The sequence below is a fragment of the Pygocentrus nattereri genome, chromosome 18 (genome assembly GCF_015220715.1).
Source record: "Pygocentrus nattereri isolate fPygNat1 chromosome 18, fPygNat1.pri, whole genome shotgun sequence".
Classification (NCBI taxonomy): domain Eukaryota; kingdom Metazoa; phylum Chordata; class Actinopteri; order Characiformes; family Serrasalmidae; genus Pygocentrus; species Pygocentrus nattereri.
The window spans coordinates 14,220,234-14,240,400 of NC_051228.1; the positions used below are offsets into that span (position 1 = coordinate 14,220,234).

General features: G+C 37.3%; 1 protein-coding gene across 4 annotated transcripts in view; it reads left to right on the plus strand.

Annotated features, from left to right (window-relative positions):
- The window catches only part of LOC108425233 (unconventional myosin-XVIIIb), a 61,297-nt gene that overhangs the window by 13,081 nt on the left and 28,049 nt on the right, over positions 1-20,167 (plus strand). For all 4 annotated transcript variants that reach the window (XM_017693757.2, XM_017693756.2, XM_017693758.2 and 1 more), the window contains 19 exons: positions 4,392-4,534; positions 5,068-5,168; positions 7,472-7,535; positions 8,104-8,248; positions 8,408-8,575; positions 8,794-8,884; positions 11,297-11,489; positions 11,587-11,667; positions 11,769-11,889; positions 12,318-12,465; positions 12,964-13,147; positions 13,653-13,803; positions 14,023-14,132; positions 14,320-14,385; positions 14,479-14,607; positions 15,748-15,891; positions 17,970-18,059; positions 18,368-18,487; positions 19,867-19,972. In XM_017693757.2, the coding sequence (XP_017549246.1) occupies positions 4,392-4,534; positions 5,068-5,168; positions 7,472-7,535; positions 8,104-8,248; positions 8,408-8,575; positions 8,794-8,884; positions 11,297-11,489; positions 11,587-11,667; positions 11,769-11,889; positions 12,318-12,465; positions 12,964-13,147; positions 13,653-13,803; positions 14,023-14,132; positions 14,320-14,385; positions 14,479-14,607; positions 15,748-15,891; positions 17,970-18,059; positions 18,368-18,487; positions 19,867-19,972 (2,355 nt within the window). The remainder of the gene's footprint in view (positions 1-4,391; positions 4,535-5,067; positions 5,169-7,471; positions 7,536-8,103; positions 8,249-8,407; positions 8,576-8,793; positions 8,885-11,296; positions 11,490-11,586; positions 11,668-11,768; positions 11,890-12,317; positions 12,466-12,963; positions 13,148-13,652; positions 13,804-14,022; positions 14,133-14,319; positions 14,386-14,478; positions 14,608-15,747; positions 15,892-17,969; positions 18,060-18,367; positions 18,488-19,866; positions 19,973-20,167) is intronic.

Consider the following 20,167-nt stretch of genomic DNA (forward strand, 5'->3'; position numbering starts at 1 on the left):
TATTAACAAAGTACAGTTGCTGAAGTGTCCTTCTCTGCTCCAGAGTCAGGTGCAAATTCACACAGCTCTGAACAGTTTCACACTTGTAAAATCATAATATTTTTCATTGAAACATAAAAGAAAGATTAATTACAGAAAATATGTTTCTGTAGTTACAGTTTTTAAGATTACACACTGATTTTCTGACTTTGGGACACTTTAATTGACTATAATTGACTTAATAACTGACTTTAATTCTAAACAATGGCATTTAACTGCTCAACATATAGCACAGGGATGCAGTCTTACTGCTATAAAATGCAGGGGTGTGTCTAAAATAAGTCTCTGTCTGCAGACTAAAACTGTGGTAAAGACATGAAAATGTGGGACAGCAATTTTTTTATTGTTTTTTCTTTATAAATGAAATTAATTTCCAAAAAAGTTGCCTTGCTGTGCAAAATGTAAATGAAAACAAAGTGAAATGATATGCAAATAATTTAAACCCTATATTTATTTGTAAATAGCACAAAGACAATGTATAAAATGTGAAAACTACAAAAATACATGCCCATTTTGAATTTGATGGCAGCAACATGTTCCAAAAATGTTGGCACAGGGGCATGTTTAGCACTGTGCTGCATCACCTCCTCTTTTATCAACAAAGCGTTTGGGAACTAAGGAGACCAACTGCTACAGTTTTGATAGTGAAACATTTTCATATTCTTACTTGATGTAGGATTTCGGCTCCTCAATAGTTCAGGGTCTCTTGTTGTATTTTTAGTATCATACTAAAGGGCCATATGTTTTTAGTGGGTGACAGGTCTTGCCTGCAGGCCATTTACAACCCTAACTTTTTTTATTGTAGAGCTGTTGTAATATGTGCAGAATGTGGTTTGACATTGTCTTCCTGAAATAAGCAGTGGCAGACGAAGTATACAAATCATGTACGTGAGTTAGAGATACCCAAGGTAAAATATTACTCCAGTAAAAGTAGAAGTCCTTACTCTAGACCTCAACTTTTACTCAAGAGTAAAAGTACAAAAGTATTTGCATTCAAATGTACTTAAGTATCAAAAGTAAAAGTACTAAAAGATTAATTATGACTCTGTTGTCCTGTTATCATTTTTATAACAAGACTTGCTTCATGAACTCATTATGGTGAAAATACTCCAGTGTCACTCTTGGTAAACCAGTCTTTTAATAGAATGTGATTCTGAGATCTGACACTGATCTCTATTAAAATGATGTGATTGTGAGACACAAAACACTGAAGGCAAAGGTTTCCATTAGGTAGAACAGAGACGCTCTGAAAGTCCCTCTGAATAAAAACTTGCTTTAAACTCAGGTTCACAAATAAGTTTTCCTTTACTGTATTGATCTGTAGGTGTCTGTTCATAAACTAACTGAAACGAATTTACTATAAAATGAAAGTGTGTGTATGTTGTAATTCAGAAAAAAGAAACAAATTTTTATGCTGCTGCACTGACAGTGAACCGTGTGCTTACACTGGGTCAGTATGACCAATAGGTCAAAACAAGCTCAGAACAAAGTGACCGCTGTGCCCCTGATTGGTCTTCTTTTGTTTTGACATGTTACATTTTTATACACAGACAAACCAAAAGAAACGACAGATTTCTCAAAATGTAGTTGAGTGAAAAGTAAGATATTTGACTATTTGAATTCGCCCGAAATGGCAATACTTAAGTAAAGTACAGATGCACTAAAAAACTACTTAAGTACACTAACGAATTACATTTACTTAGTTACTGTCCACCACTGGAAATAAACAAGGTCTTTCCTGAAAAAGACGTCATTTAAGTGGTAACATATAGGCAAAAAATTCTGTGTGTATCATTCAGCATTAATGATTCCTTCACAGATGTGCTAGTCACTCATGCCATGTGCACTAATGCACTCCCAGAGGAGTTTTGACTTCCAAAAAGAATTTCAAATTTTTGAATGGGCAGACCACAGGATGCTTCTAGACTCCCCTCAGTCGATCTTAAATGAGAAAGGTGCAGCATTCCTGGGTCCTGTTTATATATGATTTCTTCTTTGCACAGATTTAACTTGCATTTAAGGATGGAGTGATGAACTTTGTTCACAGACAGTGGTTTTCAGAAGTGTTGCTGTGATTTCCACTACAAAATCATATCTGTTTTTAATGCAATGCCACTTGAGGGCCCAAAGACCATGGCTAGCAAATACTGGTTTTCAGCCTTGTCCCTTGTATACAAAGATTTCTCTGGACTTTATAAATCTTTAAATGTTATGTATCATAGATTTAATCACCAAGTTCTTTGCTATTTTACGTTGGGAAACATTATTTTTGAATTGTGCCCACACACAGTGTCTTTCACAAGTGGTGAACCCCTCCTTATCTTTACATCTGAAAGATTCCACCTCTCTGAGATGCTCTTTCTCTACTCAGAGATGTCACTAACCTTTTACCAATTAACCTTCAGGTGTTTTTTTAGCATTACACAACTTTACGTCTTTTGTTGCCCCATCCCAACGTTTTTGGAACATGTTGCTGACATGAAATTCAAAATGGGCATACATTTTTCAAAAGGCAATAACATTTGAAAATTTGATATGTTGTCTTTGTAATATTTTCAAATAAATATAGGGGTTAAATGATCTGTGCATGTTTGCATTTTGTTTTTATTTACATTTTGCACAGCATCCAAATGTTTTTGGAAATGGGGTTGTAAATCTTTTTACTTCACTTTAAAAAATTCAAGAAGATCTCTTCTCAAACATTAAACATTGAAAAAAAATTTAATAGAATTCCAAGCCAAATCACAAAAGTGAGTACACCCTTCACATTTCTGCAAATATGTTATCTTTTCACGGGACAACACTATAGAAATGAAACTGGGATATAACTTAAAGCAGTCAGTGTACAGCTTGTATAGCAGTACACATTTACTGTCCTCTGAAAATAACTCAATACATGTCTAAACAGCTGGCAACACAAGTTGAGTACACCTTACAGTGAACTGTGCGGATGTCCAACAGAACAGATGAACTGAACAGATGTCCAAGTTATGCTCCAAGTGTCAATATTTTGTGTGACCACCATTATTATCTAGCACTGCCTTAATCCTCTTGGGCATGTAATTCACCAGAGCTGCACAGGTTGTTACTGGAATCCTCGTCCACTCCTCCATGATGACATCTCGGAGCTGGTGGATGTTAGACACCTTGTGCTCCTCCTCTTTCTGCTTGAGGATGCCCCACAGGTGCTCAATTGGGTTTAGGTCTGGAGACTTACTTGGCCAGACCATCACCTTTGCCTTCAGCAAGGCAGTTGTCATCTTGGAGGTGTGTTTGGGGTTGTTATCAAGTTGGAAAACTGCCATGCGGCGCATGAAGGGACAAGATCATGCTCTGCTTCAGAATGTCACAGTACATGTTGAAATTCGTGTTTCCCTCAATGAACTGCAGCTCCCCAGTGCCAGCAGCACTCATGCCGCTCCAAATCATGATACTACCACCACAATGTTTGACTGTAGGCAAGAGACAGTTGTCTTGGTGTTCCTCACCAGGGCGCCACTACACATGCTGGACACCATCTAAGCCAAAGAAGTTTATCTTGGTATCATCAGACGGCCATTCAGACCAAGTTGATGCATTGTGCGATGTATGTTCGTCAACCTCTGGATATGATGCTGAACACATGAACTTCTTTGATCGACACAAGTACTCACTTATATTGCCAGCTATTTAGAATTAATGGCTGTGAGTTTAATTATTTTCAGAGGACAAAAAATCTGTACTGCTATACAAGCTGTACACTATTTTAAGTTATATTCAAGTTTAATTTCTATAGTGTTGTCCCATGAAAAGATATAATAAAATATTTGCAGAAATGTGAAGTGTGTACTTACTTTTGTGAGATACTGTATATATTTAGTTCTATTTCTATTAATGCCTTGGGTTTAAATAGTATCCTATAATATCATAACATAATCCTTGTTAAATATCTAAAGTTTGCAGTCTTCTTGTTTTATATTTTTTTTACCATGGGACTGCAGTTTGGCGCCACGCGCTAACAGTGGAGGTTTTTTTTTCACTCAGTTCTGTTTTTTGAGAGTAGAATTACACCTTGTAGAATCCTTTAGTGGGACAGAACTTAATTTATTAACATTGTTATGTCTTATTCACTTAACTTAGAATTGTTTTCTTGAGCTCCTGCATTTTGCTTGATTTTGAACCCTTATCCTCACAAATGTATGCAATTAGTAACTGGTTCTATCTGTGGTCAGCTACAGTCTTAGTCATTTTGGACCCATTACTAGCCACTTCAAAATGTTACATTCTGCACCTGTATGTGCATTTAGCTTTTGGGTTTCTCATGTGAACAATGACATTGTTGTGTGTGTATGTGTCTGTGTGTGTGACCTCAGTGGAGCGGCTACAAGCTGTGTTTACTGTTTTGCGGTCTTTCGGCTGTGTGAGCTCCCCGCACAGTGAGGCCTCCACACGATTTGCAATGGTGCTTTCTCTGGACTTCAACCACAAAGGCCTCGCAGCTGCAGGACACCTTCAGGTATATCCTCAACTCAGCTGAATGAAATCGGGAAAAAGTTGCATTGCAACAAATATCTACTAATTATCAGTCTATTAAAAAAATATCTCCAATGACTCTAACAATGCAAAGGATGCATGTAGAGAGGGAATTAGGGATGTATTAACATTTTGGTTAACTTCAATGCAATACGTGTACAAAAGTTCTATATTGTGATTATATTGCTGCACATTGCAGTTGTGATGTCTTGCAATATATCAAAACACAAACATCTTGGTGGTAAGATTTAAGGCAGGCTTATGTTATTTGGATATGAAATGATTAGCATTTTTTAATTTGTTAAATGCCTGTATTATAACACCCACAGAAACTCATTTGAAGCAATATTTACAACACACACACACACACACAAAATCTGTTTGCTGTGCTGCATATTGTAACTTATTGCAATATAAACATTCCAAAGGTCAGCATCACATTTATGTTGAACAAATCATTTCTGTTTTTTTTTCTTTTTTCGATTGTCTTAATGCTTATGTTTTTCTCTGTGTCAGACTATGCTACTGGAGAAATGGCGGGTGTGCCGCAGGCCGGAGGGAGAGAGCAACTTCTTGGTCTTTTCCCAGATGCTGGCAGGCCTCAATACGGAGATGAGGTCAGAGGACACTCTTGAACTCTATGGGCTGCTTTACTGCACATGCACTGAGTCTAACCAGGGCCTCTTTTTTCCTAGAATCTGTTCAAGCAAAGTGCTTCTGAAAGTTCCATGAATGCTATTTTGTGTGAAGCACCATTTTTGCTATTTGGGATAAAAATAAAAGGCTAGTCCATTTTTTCATTTTGCTAGAAAAGTGCTGTGTTTTCAAGCATTGTTTTCCAAAAATAGCTGAGGAACATCACAAATAAACCATACATGTTGTGTGTTTACTTTTCTTCTGGTTACACAAGACATAAGAGCTACAGCAAACGGTCTTATTCAAAAGGAAGATGCTCAGAAGGTGTCAGAAGCTGCGCACGGCAACTGACAACAGGCTATTGTATACCATTCTCTAATGATTTTATTAGTAAAGAAGTCATCTCTGCATTATTTTGAAAAATAATCAAGCAATTTTAACTTTTTGAAAAACTTAAAAAATAGTTTTAAGATTGTGATGACCCAGGCCAGGCTCTAGTCATCCCAATCCCCACACCAGTCTTATCTCAGTGTTACCATAGCTGCGCCCCTTGTCATGTCCCTCGCTTGTGTTTAGTTTGTAGCTCCTTATGTTCATAACTGTTCCCAAGTATTTCTGGGCACTAAAAACTGTAATACTGAACTGGGAAAATATATAAATATAAAATTCTAAATATATATTACTGGGTGTGTCTTCCAGACTCTGTTTCTTACTGCAGGAGAGACCAGTAAGAGATTTTAAAATATGCTCTATCATCATACAAATTGCCAGCTAATTATTAGATAATTATTGTTGAATAATAGAAAAGGTACATTTTGATGGATGTTTTTTAATCAAGTTTATCAAGTAACTATGACAACCTTATAATGGAGTGTTAAATGTTATAATTTGATGTAGTATCCTCGCTCTAAGGACTTGCTAGTGATTTCAATGAAGTGGTGCAAGCTCTTTCATTATTGTTATTTGGCATCTACACTGATGAGCCAAAACATCACTACTCGTGTTGTCCTCTGCGTGCTGCCAAAACAGCTGCTATCCACTGAGGCATGGACTTTACCAGACATCTGATGGTGCCCTGCAGTATATGGCATCTTTAGGTGTTATATGTTGTGAGGAGTAGCCACTGCAGATCCAGACTTGTTGTTCCAGCACATCCACCTTATGCTCATGATCAGAGAACCGTGAATGTTCTTCCATTGCTTCCATTACATTCCATTCCATTCCAAGGTCAAGTTCCAACGTTTGTTTGCCCATTATAGAAACTTTCAATGGTGGACAGGAGCACTCTGACAGGTCTGGGGCAATGTGTTGTGACACATTTCTCCCATGACCATTGTTAAAGCTTTCTGACACAGTAGCCCTGCTGTTGGTTTAGACAGAATGGCCTTTATTGCCTTCACCCATCTGTGAGCCTTGGGCACCCAACACCCTTTTGTCAGTTTGTGGTTTGTCCTTCATTAGACCATTTGTTGGTAGGAGTTACCATGGCTGACCAGGAGCACCCCACAAGCCTGCCATTTCAGAGATGTTAAGACCCATTCTACAGCATCCAACACGTTGACTACTAGAATTGACTGTTTGCTTAAAACTAAATATATCCAAGACCTTGACATGTGCAATTGTTCTGAGAAAATCAACGCTATTTGCTTCATCATTTGTGAGTTGTCATAATGTTTGGGTCATCAGCTTATCTTTGCTTACAACAGAGGAAAATATGTGGTCTTACACCTCAGCATGGTTCCCTTTTTACCACCATAACAACATATTAATCTGGGAACCTGTGACAAGGTCTGGCACAATCTGTCTGCCAGCCTTTGTCTTAGACTGACAATGACAAACATAATAGGCTAGGCTCAATTTGTCTCTGTAAATCCAGCTGTAGTGGATAAGCTCCAGATGTAACTGTGGTTATGATGGCCAAGACAGCAGTAGTGACTGTTAATGATCTTTAAGCATTTCATTGAAAACAGACTCTGTTTATATCCTGCTTAGAAAAGTCTTTCACACATATTCCCATGCTTGCATGAGACACATGTTTTGTTTTTCTTATGTTTACCAGAAGCCTCAGACAAACCCATTATTTTTCCAAGATCATTCTCTCTTTTTTGTTGAGTGTTTGTTTGGGGGTTAGTCCTTAAGGTCAAGCAGAGACTTGGCAGTCTGCCTGCACTTCTGAGAACATCGATTTGAAACAAAAGCTTCAGACAGTTTTAAGGACAGAGACATGTTTGATGTAATTTCCTTTTTTTAACACTTGTGAGTTTGTCCTGTCCTTTCATTCCAGGACAGAGCTACAGCTGCATCAACTGCCTGAGAACAACTCATTCAGCATTAACTGCCCCACCAAGGTCAGAAAAGAGTGGAAAAAATTGAGAGATTTAAATACTAAACAGTATACAGTAAAGTATATAGTAAATAGTACAGTATATAGTAAACAGTATAACAAATACAAAAATGACCAGTGTTATAAAAATAGAAGTGCAGGAGGAGCAATTGCACTGGGGCTCAAAACACTGGGGGCAGGCTTTTGGTTCTGTATTTATTCGAACCCTTATATAACTACTTATGCAAATTTGTACACCTGTGTCAGGAAAATGGTGAGCTATGATCAATTTTTCTCCCATTTTCCCTAATCCCAATTATAGTTGATTGACCAAGACATGCTTGGTGTTTGCTTCTTTAAATTTTTAAATGGTTTAAAACTTTGTGACTAATGTAATAAACTTCTCAAACAGACTTATATTACTTGCTGGCTATGTTACCCTTGAGCTCCAGTGCAAAACTAAAAAAGGAAATTTCAGATACCAAAGATGTCTTTATCAGTCAACTAGCATTATGCAAGCTGGTTTGTGTTAAACATCCTTTAAATGTCATGTTGTTGATCCTTACATAACTTTCATTCAATTCTGTCCACAGGTGGATGAGAAGCAGAGGGCCACGGTGGATTTTGGAAGACTCTTGGCGGCCATGAACACTCTTGGATTCTCAGGCGAGGAGCAGCGAGCCATTTGGCATGTTCTGGCTGGAATATACCACTTAGGTGTAGCAGGGGTGTGCAAAGGTAAGTCTGCCTTATTCAATAAGTCAGCCTTTTTTAGTTTATAAAACTAATTGTTACCATTTCTATAGTGAATCTTTAGAAGAAGAAAAAAACTATTGTTCTAATATAGGTTTTGTGCATCTAATACCTTTCTCCTCACCTTCTCTTCTGCTTCTCCAGTGGGACGAAAGCAGTTCATGAATTTTGACAGTGCACAAGTTGCTAGTGCTGTTCTGGGCTGTGAGGGAGAGGAGCTCCACACTGCAGTCTTCAAACATCATCTGCGGCAGCTACTGCAGAGAGCCACTGGTGGCACCAGAGAACGTCACATGACTGATGAACAAGAAGGTCATAGTTTCTAACCATATTTTTAATCCAGCAGTGTTCCTGATTTAAGATTATCTTAAGACAACAATGTCCACTGTGTTTTTCATTTCTGAGGGTGTACTAATGTGTTTGATTGCATAATAAGTAATAGTATTATTAATTGCACAGTTGCAATATATTACTTCATGCAGGGTATCCATAATGTTCTATGTAAATCATGACTGTGTTTTATATTTTAGGCCCTAAGCTGAGTGCAACTCAATGTGTGGATGGCATGGCTTCTGGTCTTTATGAGGAATTGTTCACTGCAATTGTATCTCTAATTAACAGGTACACACACAAACACTCTCATAAAACAAATGACATTGCTTTAACCTCTAAATCAGGGGTGTTCAATCTTATCCGCAAAGATACCTCTGGATACCTCTGCTTCAAAATAAATGAATTTCTGAAGTCACAAAGTTTTTAAAAGTTATTTTAAAGCAAGTATGTATAGCTGTAGTTCAGCAAAAATCTAATTGCCTATTACTGCTAATGTATTTATTCAGCCATGATATATTTAGTGTCTGACATTTGCTTCTTTAGTTTTATGGTTGCTAACAAGTGATGGAAGCATATATTCTGTAACAAACTGAAATTGTTTGAATTAGGCCTCCTTTCCTAAAGAGCCCTGGCACTGAGCCGTGCCATTATTTTCCATTTCTAAAGGACTGAAACCTTGTTAGACTGCTACAGCTTGCATTCACAGTCAGTGACTTATCTAGGATGTCCAGAATGCCAAGTGAAGTTTTTAGTCTCAACAATGTTAAATAATGTCAAAGACGCTTATGTCATTTTTGCAGAGGTGGATGAAGTACACAAATCATGTACTTGAGTTAAAGTAGAGATACCCAAGGCAAAATACTACTCCAGTAAAAGTAGAAGTCCTTACTCTAGACCTCAACTTGAGTGAAAGTACAAAAGTATTTGCCTTCAAATGAACTTAAGTATCGAAAGTAAAAGTACTAAAAGATTAATTATGGCTCTGATGTCCTGGTATCATTTTAGAACAAGACTCGCTTCCTGAACTCATTTTAGGTGAAAATACTCCAGTGTCTCTCTTGGTAAACCAGTCTTTTAATAGAACATCATTAATTAGTGACGCTGATATCTATTAAAATGATCGCAAGCACAAAACACTGAAGGTAAACAGTTTTCATCAGGTAGTGGCTCTGAAATCACTTTTACAAACGCAAAGCAAAGTTTCAGTTTAAGATTACTTTTCTGTGCTATACTGGGTCGGTATGATGCTTTGCGGTTCTCACACAAAAACCAAAAGGAACGACAGATTTCTCAAAATGTAGCGGAGTAAAAAGTAAGATATTTGACTTTGAAATGTAGTGGAGTAAAAGTAAAAAGTCACCCAAAATGGAAATACTTAAGTAAAGTACAGATACACAAAAAAAACTACTTAAGTACAGCAACTAATTACATTTACTTAGTTACTGTCCACCACTGTATTTTTGACAATGTACATCATCCTGTTATCTATAAAATTGGACATAAGTATACTATGGCCAAAATGTGTGTATAGCTACCTATCACACCTACAGTATATGAGCTTGTTGGACATCACATTCCAAAACCATGGGCATGACCACCCTTGTAGCTAAAACAGTCTCCACTCTTCTGGGAAGATTTCCACAGCATGTGTCTGTGTGAATTTGTGCCCATTTAGTCAAAAGAGCATTTGTGAGATCAGGCACTGATGTTGAATAAGAAGGCCTTGCTCACAGTCAATGTTCCAGTTCATCTCAAAGGTGTTCAAAGGTCCTGAGGTCAGGGCTCCGTGCAGGCTCCAACTCCAAACTCACCAAACCATGTCTTTATGGACCTCACTTTGTGCACATAGGCACAGTCATGCTGGGACTAGAAGGGCCTTTCTGTTGCCACAATGTTGAAAGTATGTAATTGTCTAAAATGGCTTTGTATGCTATAGCATTAACATTGCCCTGCACTGAAACAAAGGATCCTAGCCCAAACCTTGATAAGGGGTCTAGCCCATGGCTTGTGTAAAGCTGCTTGCATATGGAAACCCATTTCATTAAGCTACTGATGCACAGTTCTTGTACTGACATTGCCTCTAGAACCAGTTTGGAGCTGTGTAGCCAGTGATGCAATAAAGGATCATTTTTACATGTTATGTGCTATGTGCTTCAGCACACAACATTGTGGTCTACCACATGCAATATAGCACTTACAGTTGTCCAGGTCAGATCTAGTAGGACAGAAATTTCACAAACTGACTTGGTAAAGGTGGTGTGCTATCACAGTGCCATAATTTAAAGTCACTGAAGTCTTCAATACAGTCCATTCTACCACCGTTGTTTATCTATGGAAATTAAATGACTATGTGCTTTATACACAACACACAAGGTGTACAAATATACAATTTATACACCTGTTAGTAATAGGTGTGTCTGAAACACTTAAACTCAATAATTAGGCAGGTGTCCACATACATTTGTCCATGTAGTGTATGTCACATAGCTAAAACAGTAGCTATCAGTAACAGCCATCTTGAAGACTGAATTTAGTCTGAAGCATGCATTGTGCACAATGTTAACTGTTAGGTATAAAGTTTCATGATATGTCAGCTACATTAACCTCATAGCTCCTGTACAACTAAAATGTCTTGACTTTTCTATGGTCAGGCATGTTGGCATTTGAAACTTTTGGCTTTTGCTTGATTTTTCTCCATAGAGCTCTATGCTCTCAGCAGTTAACACTTGGCTCAGTGATAGTGGTGGACACTCCAGGTCTGCGTAACCCCAGATACAGTGGAGCGGACAGAGCAGCCGGGTTCTCTGAACTCTGCCACAACTATCTGCAGGAGAGGCTACTGGACCACTGCTTCACTCACACATTCACCAATTCCCTCAACAGATATACACAGGTACAAAAAAAGTCCCTGTGGGGTCCCTTGTTGTTTATTTGTTCATACTGGAATACGGTGAGAGCTGATTGTTAGTGCTTCTGCTCTCTGTCTGTAGGAGCGTATGTCTGTAGATTTTGAGGCTCCTGAGAGTAGCCCTAGAGAAGTGGTGGAAACTATAGACCAAGCTGGGCTCCAGGTAACCCTATAATTCTCTCTTTTGAGTCCTTAAGAATACTTTAAGGTTGTTTTTAAAGAAAGGAGCCAGTATAATATCTGTGTGTCTCTGTGTGGGTTCAGGTGCGGGGGCCAGAAGGTGACTCTCGTGGGCTGCTGTGGGTTTTGGATGAAGAGATGGTTACCCCTGGCTCTACTGAGAATACTGTTCTTGAGAGGATATGTCAGTATTTCGGGGATACAGGTACTCAGATCAAAATAGCAGTGAAGGCTGCTTAAATTTACCACACAATACAAGGAATTACAGACAGTCCAACATCACTCTGGAGAAATGAAAAAATCTCACATTTACTGTTATACCTCTGGTCTTTTTTGTATTTATTTACTCATCCCATGATGAAAGTACAATTAGACATCTAAATTATTAGGAATAAGAATATTAAGAATATTTTTCTTCTCCTATAAACTTAAGACAGGAAAAATATAATAGGGAAATTCCAGCATACATTTACAAAAAAACTTAAAATAGGAGGTATACTAAAGTCACTGGCACATTGATGAACTTCACAAGATTTTTTTACTTCACAAGGTTTTTTTTAGTATACATCCTATATATTAAATAAATCTGTCTGTATACAGTTATTTCAATATTTTCTCTGTTTCTACCTTTAGTGCGTCAGTGTGAACAGCCTCTACAGTGCGAGATCGCTCATCTAATGGGCTCTGACCCAGTCCGCTATGACCTGTCCGGCTGGTTTGGTCTGGTCCAAAACAACCCTTCTGCCCTGAATGCCATCTCCATATTGCAGAACTCTTCTCTGTATGAGCACCTACATAACTTTGTCCTATCGCAAAGCTGCATGTTGGATAGTGCTCTCTCTCCATTTGTCTCTTATTCTCTCCCTTTGCTGTATTTTGTTTGTTTTAAAGATTTCACACATTATAAAAAAGATTATGCAGCAATATATATAGATTGCATACATAATAACATTCAAAAGTTTAGAACCACTTGTCAGATCAATCATTTTTGTTATTTTGTATAAACAATGTGCAGTATAGATTAAAAAATATTTTGAGGGCAATTTTTTGACCCAGATTACACCTAAGTCTAGAAAAAAAGGATTTCCAGTCACTTTTGTAATACAGTTGCTTACAAATACATCTAGTATCTCCAAAGTTGCATTATTACATTAAAAGTTGCATATTACATTAATTTATACAGGTATATACAACAAAAATGCTTAAAAGTCTCTCTCTCTCTCTCTCTCTCTCTCTCTCTCTCTCTCTCTTTCTCTCTCTCGCTCTCTTTTTCACTCAGTGGTGTGGTAAAGGCTTTGTTTGCTCCACGGGCCTCTGTTCCCCCTCTGTGTCGTGGTCTAGGGGGTGTTGAGGGGGGCTCTCAGCGTTCTCTGGAGCGGAGTGGGACAGTGCGGAAGACACTCAGCGGGGGCATGGCAGCTCTCAGGAGACACTCGCACTGTATTGCCATTAAGCTGCAGGCGGTGAGGACCACACTAAACCATCCCCAGCTAAACCATCTACCATGCAGTTCTGCTGGACGCATTTGACGTCTCTGTTTAGCCATTACTAAAATGGCCATCTGTGTTTTATCAGTTTTATGAGCTACATTATTCTATTCCTCGCTCTGTCTCTCTTTCACAATCATACTCTTATTTTCTTTCTCTCCCTCTCACTCTCTTCGTCTCTTTTGCACTCTAATCCTTCATCTCATTCTTGCTCTCTCACTCTGTTCTCATTCTCTCTTTCTCCTATTCTTGAACCTTTATCTTTCCTGTTCTGTTTCCTTGTCTCTCCCTCTTACTTTTTTCTCCCTCTACCTTTTTTGCTTTCCTCCTCTCTTGCTCTTTTCGTATCTCTCACATTTTCTCCTCTCGTCCTCATTCTTTTTCCCCACTGTCTCTCCCTCTATCTGTGTCTCTCACTCTGTCTCTGTCCTTGACTCTCGTTTCCACTCTCTATCTCTCTACTTTCTCTCTCTCTTTACAGGATGCTCTGGTGAATCTGATTCGCCGAGCCCAGCCCGTTTTTCTGCAGTGTCTCAGTGCTAAAGCAGATGGCGGTAGCTTTGATGTTCCAGTGCTGCGTGTCCAGCTGCACTCTACCCACCTGCTGCCCGCTCTGCAGCTGTACCGCACAGGTCTTACACTCACACATGCATTTGTCAGGGCACATAATTTATAATATACATTTTATATAAGCTTAACCCTAACCCTAACTTTAGGAACCAAAAAGAAAGAGGTGTCTACAGCACCATCTATTATGATAAACTGGACAGTCAAGCTACCATACACATAATCCTTAGCACTGATGTTTATTAGTGACTGCTGTGCTCTGTTCTCACTCAACCCTTTCTTAGGCTACCCGGAGCATATGAATCTGAGTGATTTCCGCTGCCGCTACCAGGCCCTGTCTCCTCCTGTGATGAAGCGCTATGGCTCTGTTTTCATCACGCCAGATGAGAGGAAGGTGCGCGCACCAACTTTCTTTCCATCTGTGACATTTAATGACATGTTCAGAAATATGTGACTTAAGTTGCTTTGTTGTCAGCCTGTGTTCAGAAAGCAGGTTATTGCTTTGCCCTTTATTGATGTGAAAGTTACCAGCACAAAAGAGCGCTCAGTTCAATAGGCCTCTGATTATCTCTTGCTTTCAGGCAGTGGAGGAATTATTGATTGAACTGGATCTGGACAAGAAGAGCATTGTTTTGGGTGCAAGCAGGGTAAGAGTCTACATTAACACAAAAGGGCCTTGTCATGGTGTGTGGCAGTCATTCCTTGATGTTTGTGATCATGGTTGTGTGTTTGTGTGTTAGGTATTTATGAAACGTGGTGTGTTAAGGTCTCTGGACATGCAGAGAGATGGTTTGGTCAGTAGTTGGCTGGTGCAGATGCAGTCTGCGTGTTTGGGGCACCTGGGCCGTCAGAGGTATCGCCGCATGAAGGTGAGAGGACTCCCATAAATACCCCAATGTGCAGTGCACGCTGAACAGTTCAAGTATCGTTTTGGTTTGTGATTAGTATAAAGCAGTAAAGGAATACACTTGTGTTTTTCAGCCTAATCTCTGTCTCTGCAACAATATTTCCAAATTATAATACTTATAATACAAGTATAGCCTGTTGTTTTCAGCACTGCAGGCTCATTTCCTGCTCTAAAATGCAGGGGGTGTTTTCATGTCACTGGATAAAATAAAGTTCCATCTAGGTTCTAATACACTTTGTTTTGGTAGTGATATGAAAATGAGGAGTAACATTTTAAAACTAATGATAAATCTAAATCTTTACTATAAAAGAAATAATTAAAAAATACACAAAAAAAGCATTTGCTACAGCCATCTCCAAAGAAAAGGTTCCCCAAAATTGTGATTTTTGTATGTATTAGGCTTATTGCTATCTCTGTAAATGCTTTAAGTTTAATCAGATCATGACATAGTCATTGAAAAAATCTAAGGTCTGAATTGAATATTTTATTCAATTTTACTGTAGGACTGTAGTTTGAAATGGTAGAATGGGCCATATAGGTTATGAATTATTATGACCATATTGGCCTTTGCAATCATGACACTCAACCAGGAAACTCTAATATGCAAATAAACACTCAAGCAATTTACTGATTACTTTTATTACATCTTATTCTAACATTCTGAGCCATCTCAGATGTTCCAAACAACTTTATGTATTTTGATGCATCAAGGCATTCACATGATCCAAAGAATGGAATTTTGATCAAAATAATGCAGGTCAGTCTTTAATGATGTGAAACTGGTGAGTGTGTTTTGATCTATTGCAAGGCATATCACGATTGCAGTACGTAGCAAAGCCTAGCTTTGTTCATGATACTTGAAAACAATTTTAGTCCTTTTGCACAACATGACCTGTGCTCATGATTAAGCTGCTTTATGCCAGCTCTCTTAGCCCACTATGCCAATGCTCTAGGTTGTCAAAATGCAAATCTCTTTTGTTATGCTGTCTTTCATGATAAGATGAGAGCCACATTTAGGAATATTGATCTAAGATAGATCTGCATGTTCCCTGTGTTTGCCATAATCAGCCTAAATAGCTGTGTTTGGCTGTTCTGAGATCAGGTACAGCAGATGGCGGTGAGCTGTATCCAGAGAAACCTGCGTGCTCTGACTGCAGTGGCCGGCTGGAGCTGGTGGAAACTACTGTGTAAAGTGCGTCCTCTACTGGACATCAACAGGGATGACCACAGGCTCCGGGCCAAAGAGGTACTCAACCATTACCATGTTGTTTATTTATTTATCTATTAATTAAATCAATAAGCCACATTTTACCACAGGTTAGAGACATCGTTAGATGCAAAATAAAATATTGACAAATTGCAGTACTATGAAATATTTATTAAATACCTAAATGTATTATTAAAAATAATAATTTTTTCCATCAAGCAGTGCATTTATTTAACAGTAAATTATAGTTGCTAAGCAACTGTCAATGATTATTCCATTTACAGCTAAATGTTTTATCCAGTGTCTGCAATATGCATTATGTGTGTGGTAATATTACAGAACTGTGCAAAAATCAGAGATTTTTAATTAATTAATTTACCAGTCAAAAAGACCAATAAGGTATATGCTTTTTAGTATCAGAAAAAAAGCAAAAAACCTATTTAACTATTACAAATTTACATAAGTATTTAATATTTAACAGTGTATTACACAGAAATCGTAACTATATATTTGTAAGTATTTAGTGTGTCCCTCCTTTGCCTTTATTCTTCTTAAAAGTTGGTTGCTTTTTGTCATTCTCACACTCCAAGTAATCTAAAAACATTCAGTAGTGTTGAGGTCAAGCCCATTGTTGTTGTTGTTCTTTTTTTCTATTTCTTTTTCTCAGTAACAGCTACTTGACAGCCACACGTCTGTTCAGACAGTGTAGTAGTGTTGAGTTGTCTTCTCACAGTGGAAACATGGGCAGAAAAACCTCACATTTCATGTTGTTAGGAGTCTCATTTTCTTCTTTCTCTATTTCTTCTAAAAATTTGGTAAACTCTAGTTTTGGAAACCTTTCCTTTATTTTCCTTTGACTGTGTCCTTACTTATGCAAGTAGTTTATTTTATATATAACGTCCACAGTAATATTACCTGAAGAACTTGTATTTAATGGGCATTTTGGCTAAAAATAAAATATGTGAAGAAGTAAGTATACCCCATGAACAGTTTGCCATATTTGGAGATACATACATCAAGTCTTCATTTGAATAAAATTAAATTTATCACACTTAGAATTAATATTTTGTCATCTTTTATGTCATTGAAATGAACAGTAATGCAGTTTTCTTATGTAGAAAAAGTAAGTACACCCCATATATCACTACTTCAGAGGTGTCAAATTAAAAGCAAGTGTACTAGATCAGGTGCTAATGATTAGAACACTGACAGAGAATATCTTGGAGGAACTTTTCTCAGTTAAATCTCAGATATCTGGTCTGGATTGCTCTTTGTTATTGGAGTCTGTGGTATCATTATGCCTCAATCAAGAGAGCTCTCTGAAGCCTTCAGAAAGAAAGCTGAGGATGCCTTTGAGTTCTGGTTTACGATGATATCCAAAATATTGGATATATCCAATGATGATATCCAAACAATCATTCCATTGTCCGAAGATCATCTTTTAATTTTATGCAAAAAGAGACTGTAAGATACTAAAAGAAGCCAATAGGAGCCACAAAATTTCATCACAGGATCTGCAGTTAGCTCTTCCAACTATTGATGTAAAAGTGCATGCATCTAACATAATAAAAAGACTGCAAAAATTTCACAGACATGGGAAGTGCACCAAGAGGAAGCCTTTGCTATCTAAAAAAACACTGGGGCAAGTTTAAAGTTTACTCATGAATATCTAGGCATCTAGGTGTCTAGGAATATCTATAACAATGTGCTGTGGACAAATAGTTCTTTCTGCCAAGGGGGGTCGATACCAGTTACTAAAGCCAGGGATGTATTTACTTTTTAAACAGATAAAAATGACATCTCAGTTAATCAATTATTGCAAAGTCAAATTTCCATTGTTTTTGGTCTATTACGTGACATTTATCTATACATACCATTAACTCAAATACTGATATGTCCATATATGTCAATATAAGAGAAACATTTTCATGGGGTTTATTTATTTTTTCCACATAACTATAAAGAGTACTCTCTCACTTGCACAGTCATATTGTTATTATTGGTATTTTGCTACCAAAATTATCAATTTTTTATTTTTATTTTGCCATCCTAAGATGCTCATTAGAAATGATAAGCCTTGAAAAGGGTAAAAAATGTTGAGTATAATGTATTTGTAGGATGAGATCACTGCCCTCAGAAGACGTCTGGAGAAGTCTGAGAAAGAGCGGAATGAATCGAGACAGACTGTGGACAACCTAGAGACCAAGGTTTGTTTGGGTGTGTGTATATGTATGTGTGTGTTGGCAGTATCATTGTAATCCAACCTTCTGCTTTTAAATGGTAGAAATCTCCATTAGATATCTGTGTTGGAGTCTGTCTCTTACATGACTGATGAAATCCTTTTAAATTAATCTCATAAAAAAAGCTGCATTAACATAAGCTCAGATAAACTCATAAAGCTGTAATCCTGCTTATATCTGCACTGCTGATGAATAGACAGTCCTCAACTTGTGACAGTGATGAATTGCGGTAATGGCAAGACTAATGTGCTGCGTGTGTGTGTGTGTGTGTGTAGGTAACGGCGGTGGTGTCTGAGCTGAGTGATGAGAGATTTCGTGGAGAGGCCATGAGCCAGGCTTTAGACACCGAGAGAACAGAGAGGCTTCGGCTCACCAAGGAAAACAAGGAGTTACAGGTACCACATATGAAAACGTCTTCTACTAACACGCCCTCTCTACCCTCTCTCTTTTATCAACAACTTCAGGCTCTTTAAAATTACCAGGCAAGAATGCTAACATGGCTGTCAAAGAAAGAAAGTTAGCAGGACCATTTAGCATATATCTCATTTGCATAATGAAGCCCAAAGGGAAAGCTGTGAAAAGATATGCTTGAAGTCTTGAGTTATTACTTTCGTTTTGTGCTGCTCTATTCAAATGAAATTATGTAATTATATAATATTCAATCACATAATTCGTTTTGCAACAAATTGCATTTGCATGAGCTTTAGAGTAAGTACATGTTAACAAATGACAAAACCAAGTGTTTCATTTTCCACCAAACAAGACCATCATTTTTTATCAAATTCAAATCATAGCAAAACTCTACTGTTACTACTATGTGGTATGAATCAAAACTTTCAAACCTGTATTTCAGACAGAATATCTCTGCTTGTTTGTTAGCTACAGGTGTTGTAAGCAATAATTAAAGTGGCTCTATGTAAGATTGTTCATGTGTTTAATAACTCAAGACTTCAAACATAGATAATGACTGTTGTAAAGCTTTGTTAATAGGACTCCCTACAAGTTCAACAAGCAAACCACGACTTGTGCAAAGTACAGCAGCGAGAACTACCTGTGACAGTGAACTAACAGTGAACAGACTAGAAAACAAGGCCATTTTATACCAGTTTAGCATCCTTAACTGCCTGCCTGTTTCCTGTAGAATCAACTTTGAAATTTTACTGCTTTTTTTTATTTTCTTAAGGTTTTAGCACCTTTATACATCTCTGAGTGCCTCATCCATTCAGTTCATCCAGTGCAAGCCTACTCCATATGAAACTTAAAGAGTGGAGAGGCAGTGTTTGGTTTTTATGCACCAAAGATCTGGAACACATTACCAATAAACAATCGTGTCCTTCTATCAATGTTTTTTTTTTTTTAAACTGTCACAACATATGTCTTTACTTTCGTGTTTAGCTGTTTTTTTTTAATGTATCTCTTGTTTTTACTGGAATATTACTAATATACTAATATTTTATCTTGTGCATTTTAAATTTAGTTTTACTTTATACTTAATATTATTATTATCATTATTATTATTATTATTATTATTATTATTATTATTATCATTATCATTATCATTATTATTATCATATCCCATTTTCTGCCGTATTTTTAGTATTTGTTTATTTTTATTATATTTTTCTGTTCTTCCTCTATCCTTATTATTATTATTATTATTATTATTATTATTATTTGTAGTGTGTGATACAGGACATTTGTAAAGCACTTTTATTATTATTATTATTATTGTTATTGTTATAGTTATTATTATTAATTGTGATGTGTGATACAGGCACGTTTGGATCAGAGTAAGATCTCATTGGAAGCTCTAGAGAAGCAGTTAGAAGAGGAGAAGCAGAGGACAAAGAGCAAAGAGGCTTTGAGTGGAGTGGCCACAGGTAATGCAAATATACAAAGATAATTTAAATATCTTATTAATTATTTAGCAATTTCTTGATGGTCCCAACTGCTTAACACAAAATATTGTTTAGTCTTGTTTAATCAATGAAAGAACAAATTCATACAATTTAGACATTGGACATATTGTTTTGTGCCAGAATTGGAGTGAATCGATGATAAATAGGTGAACTGGA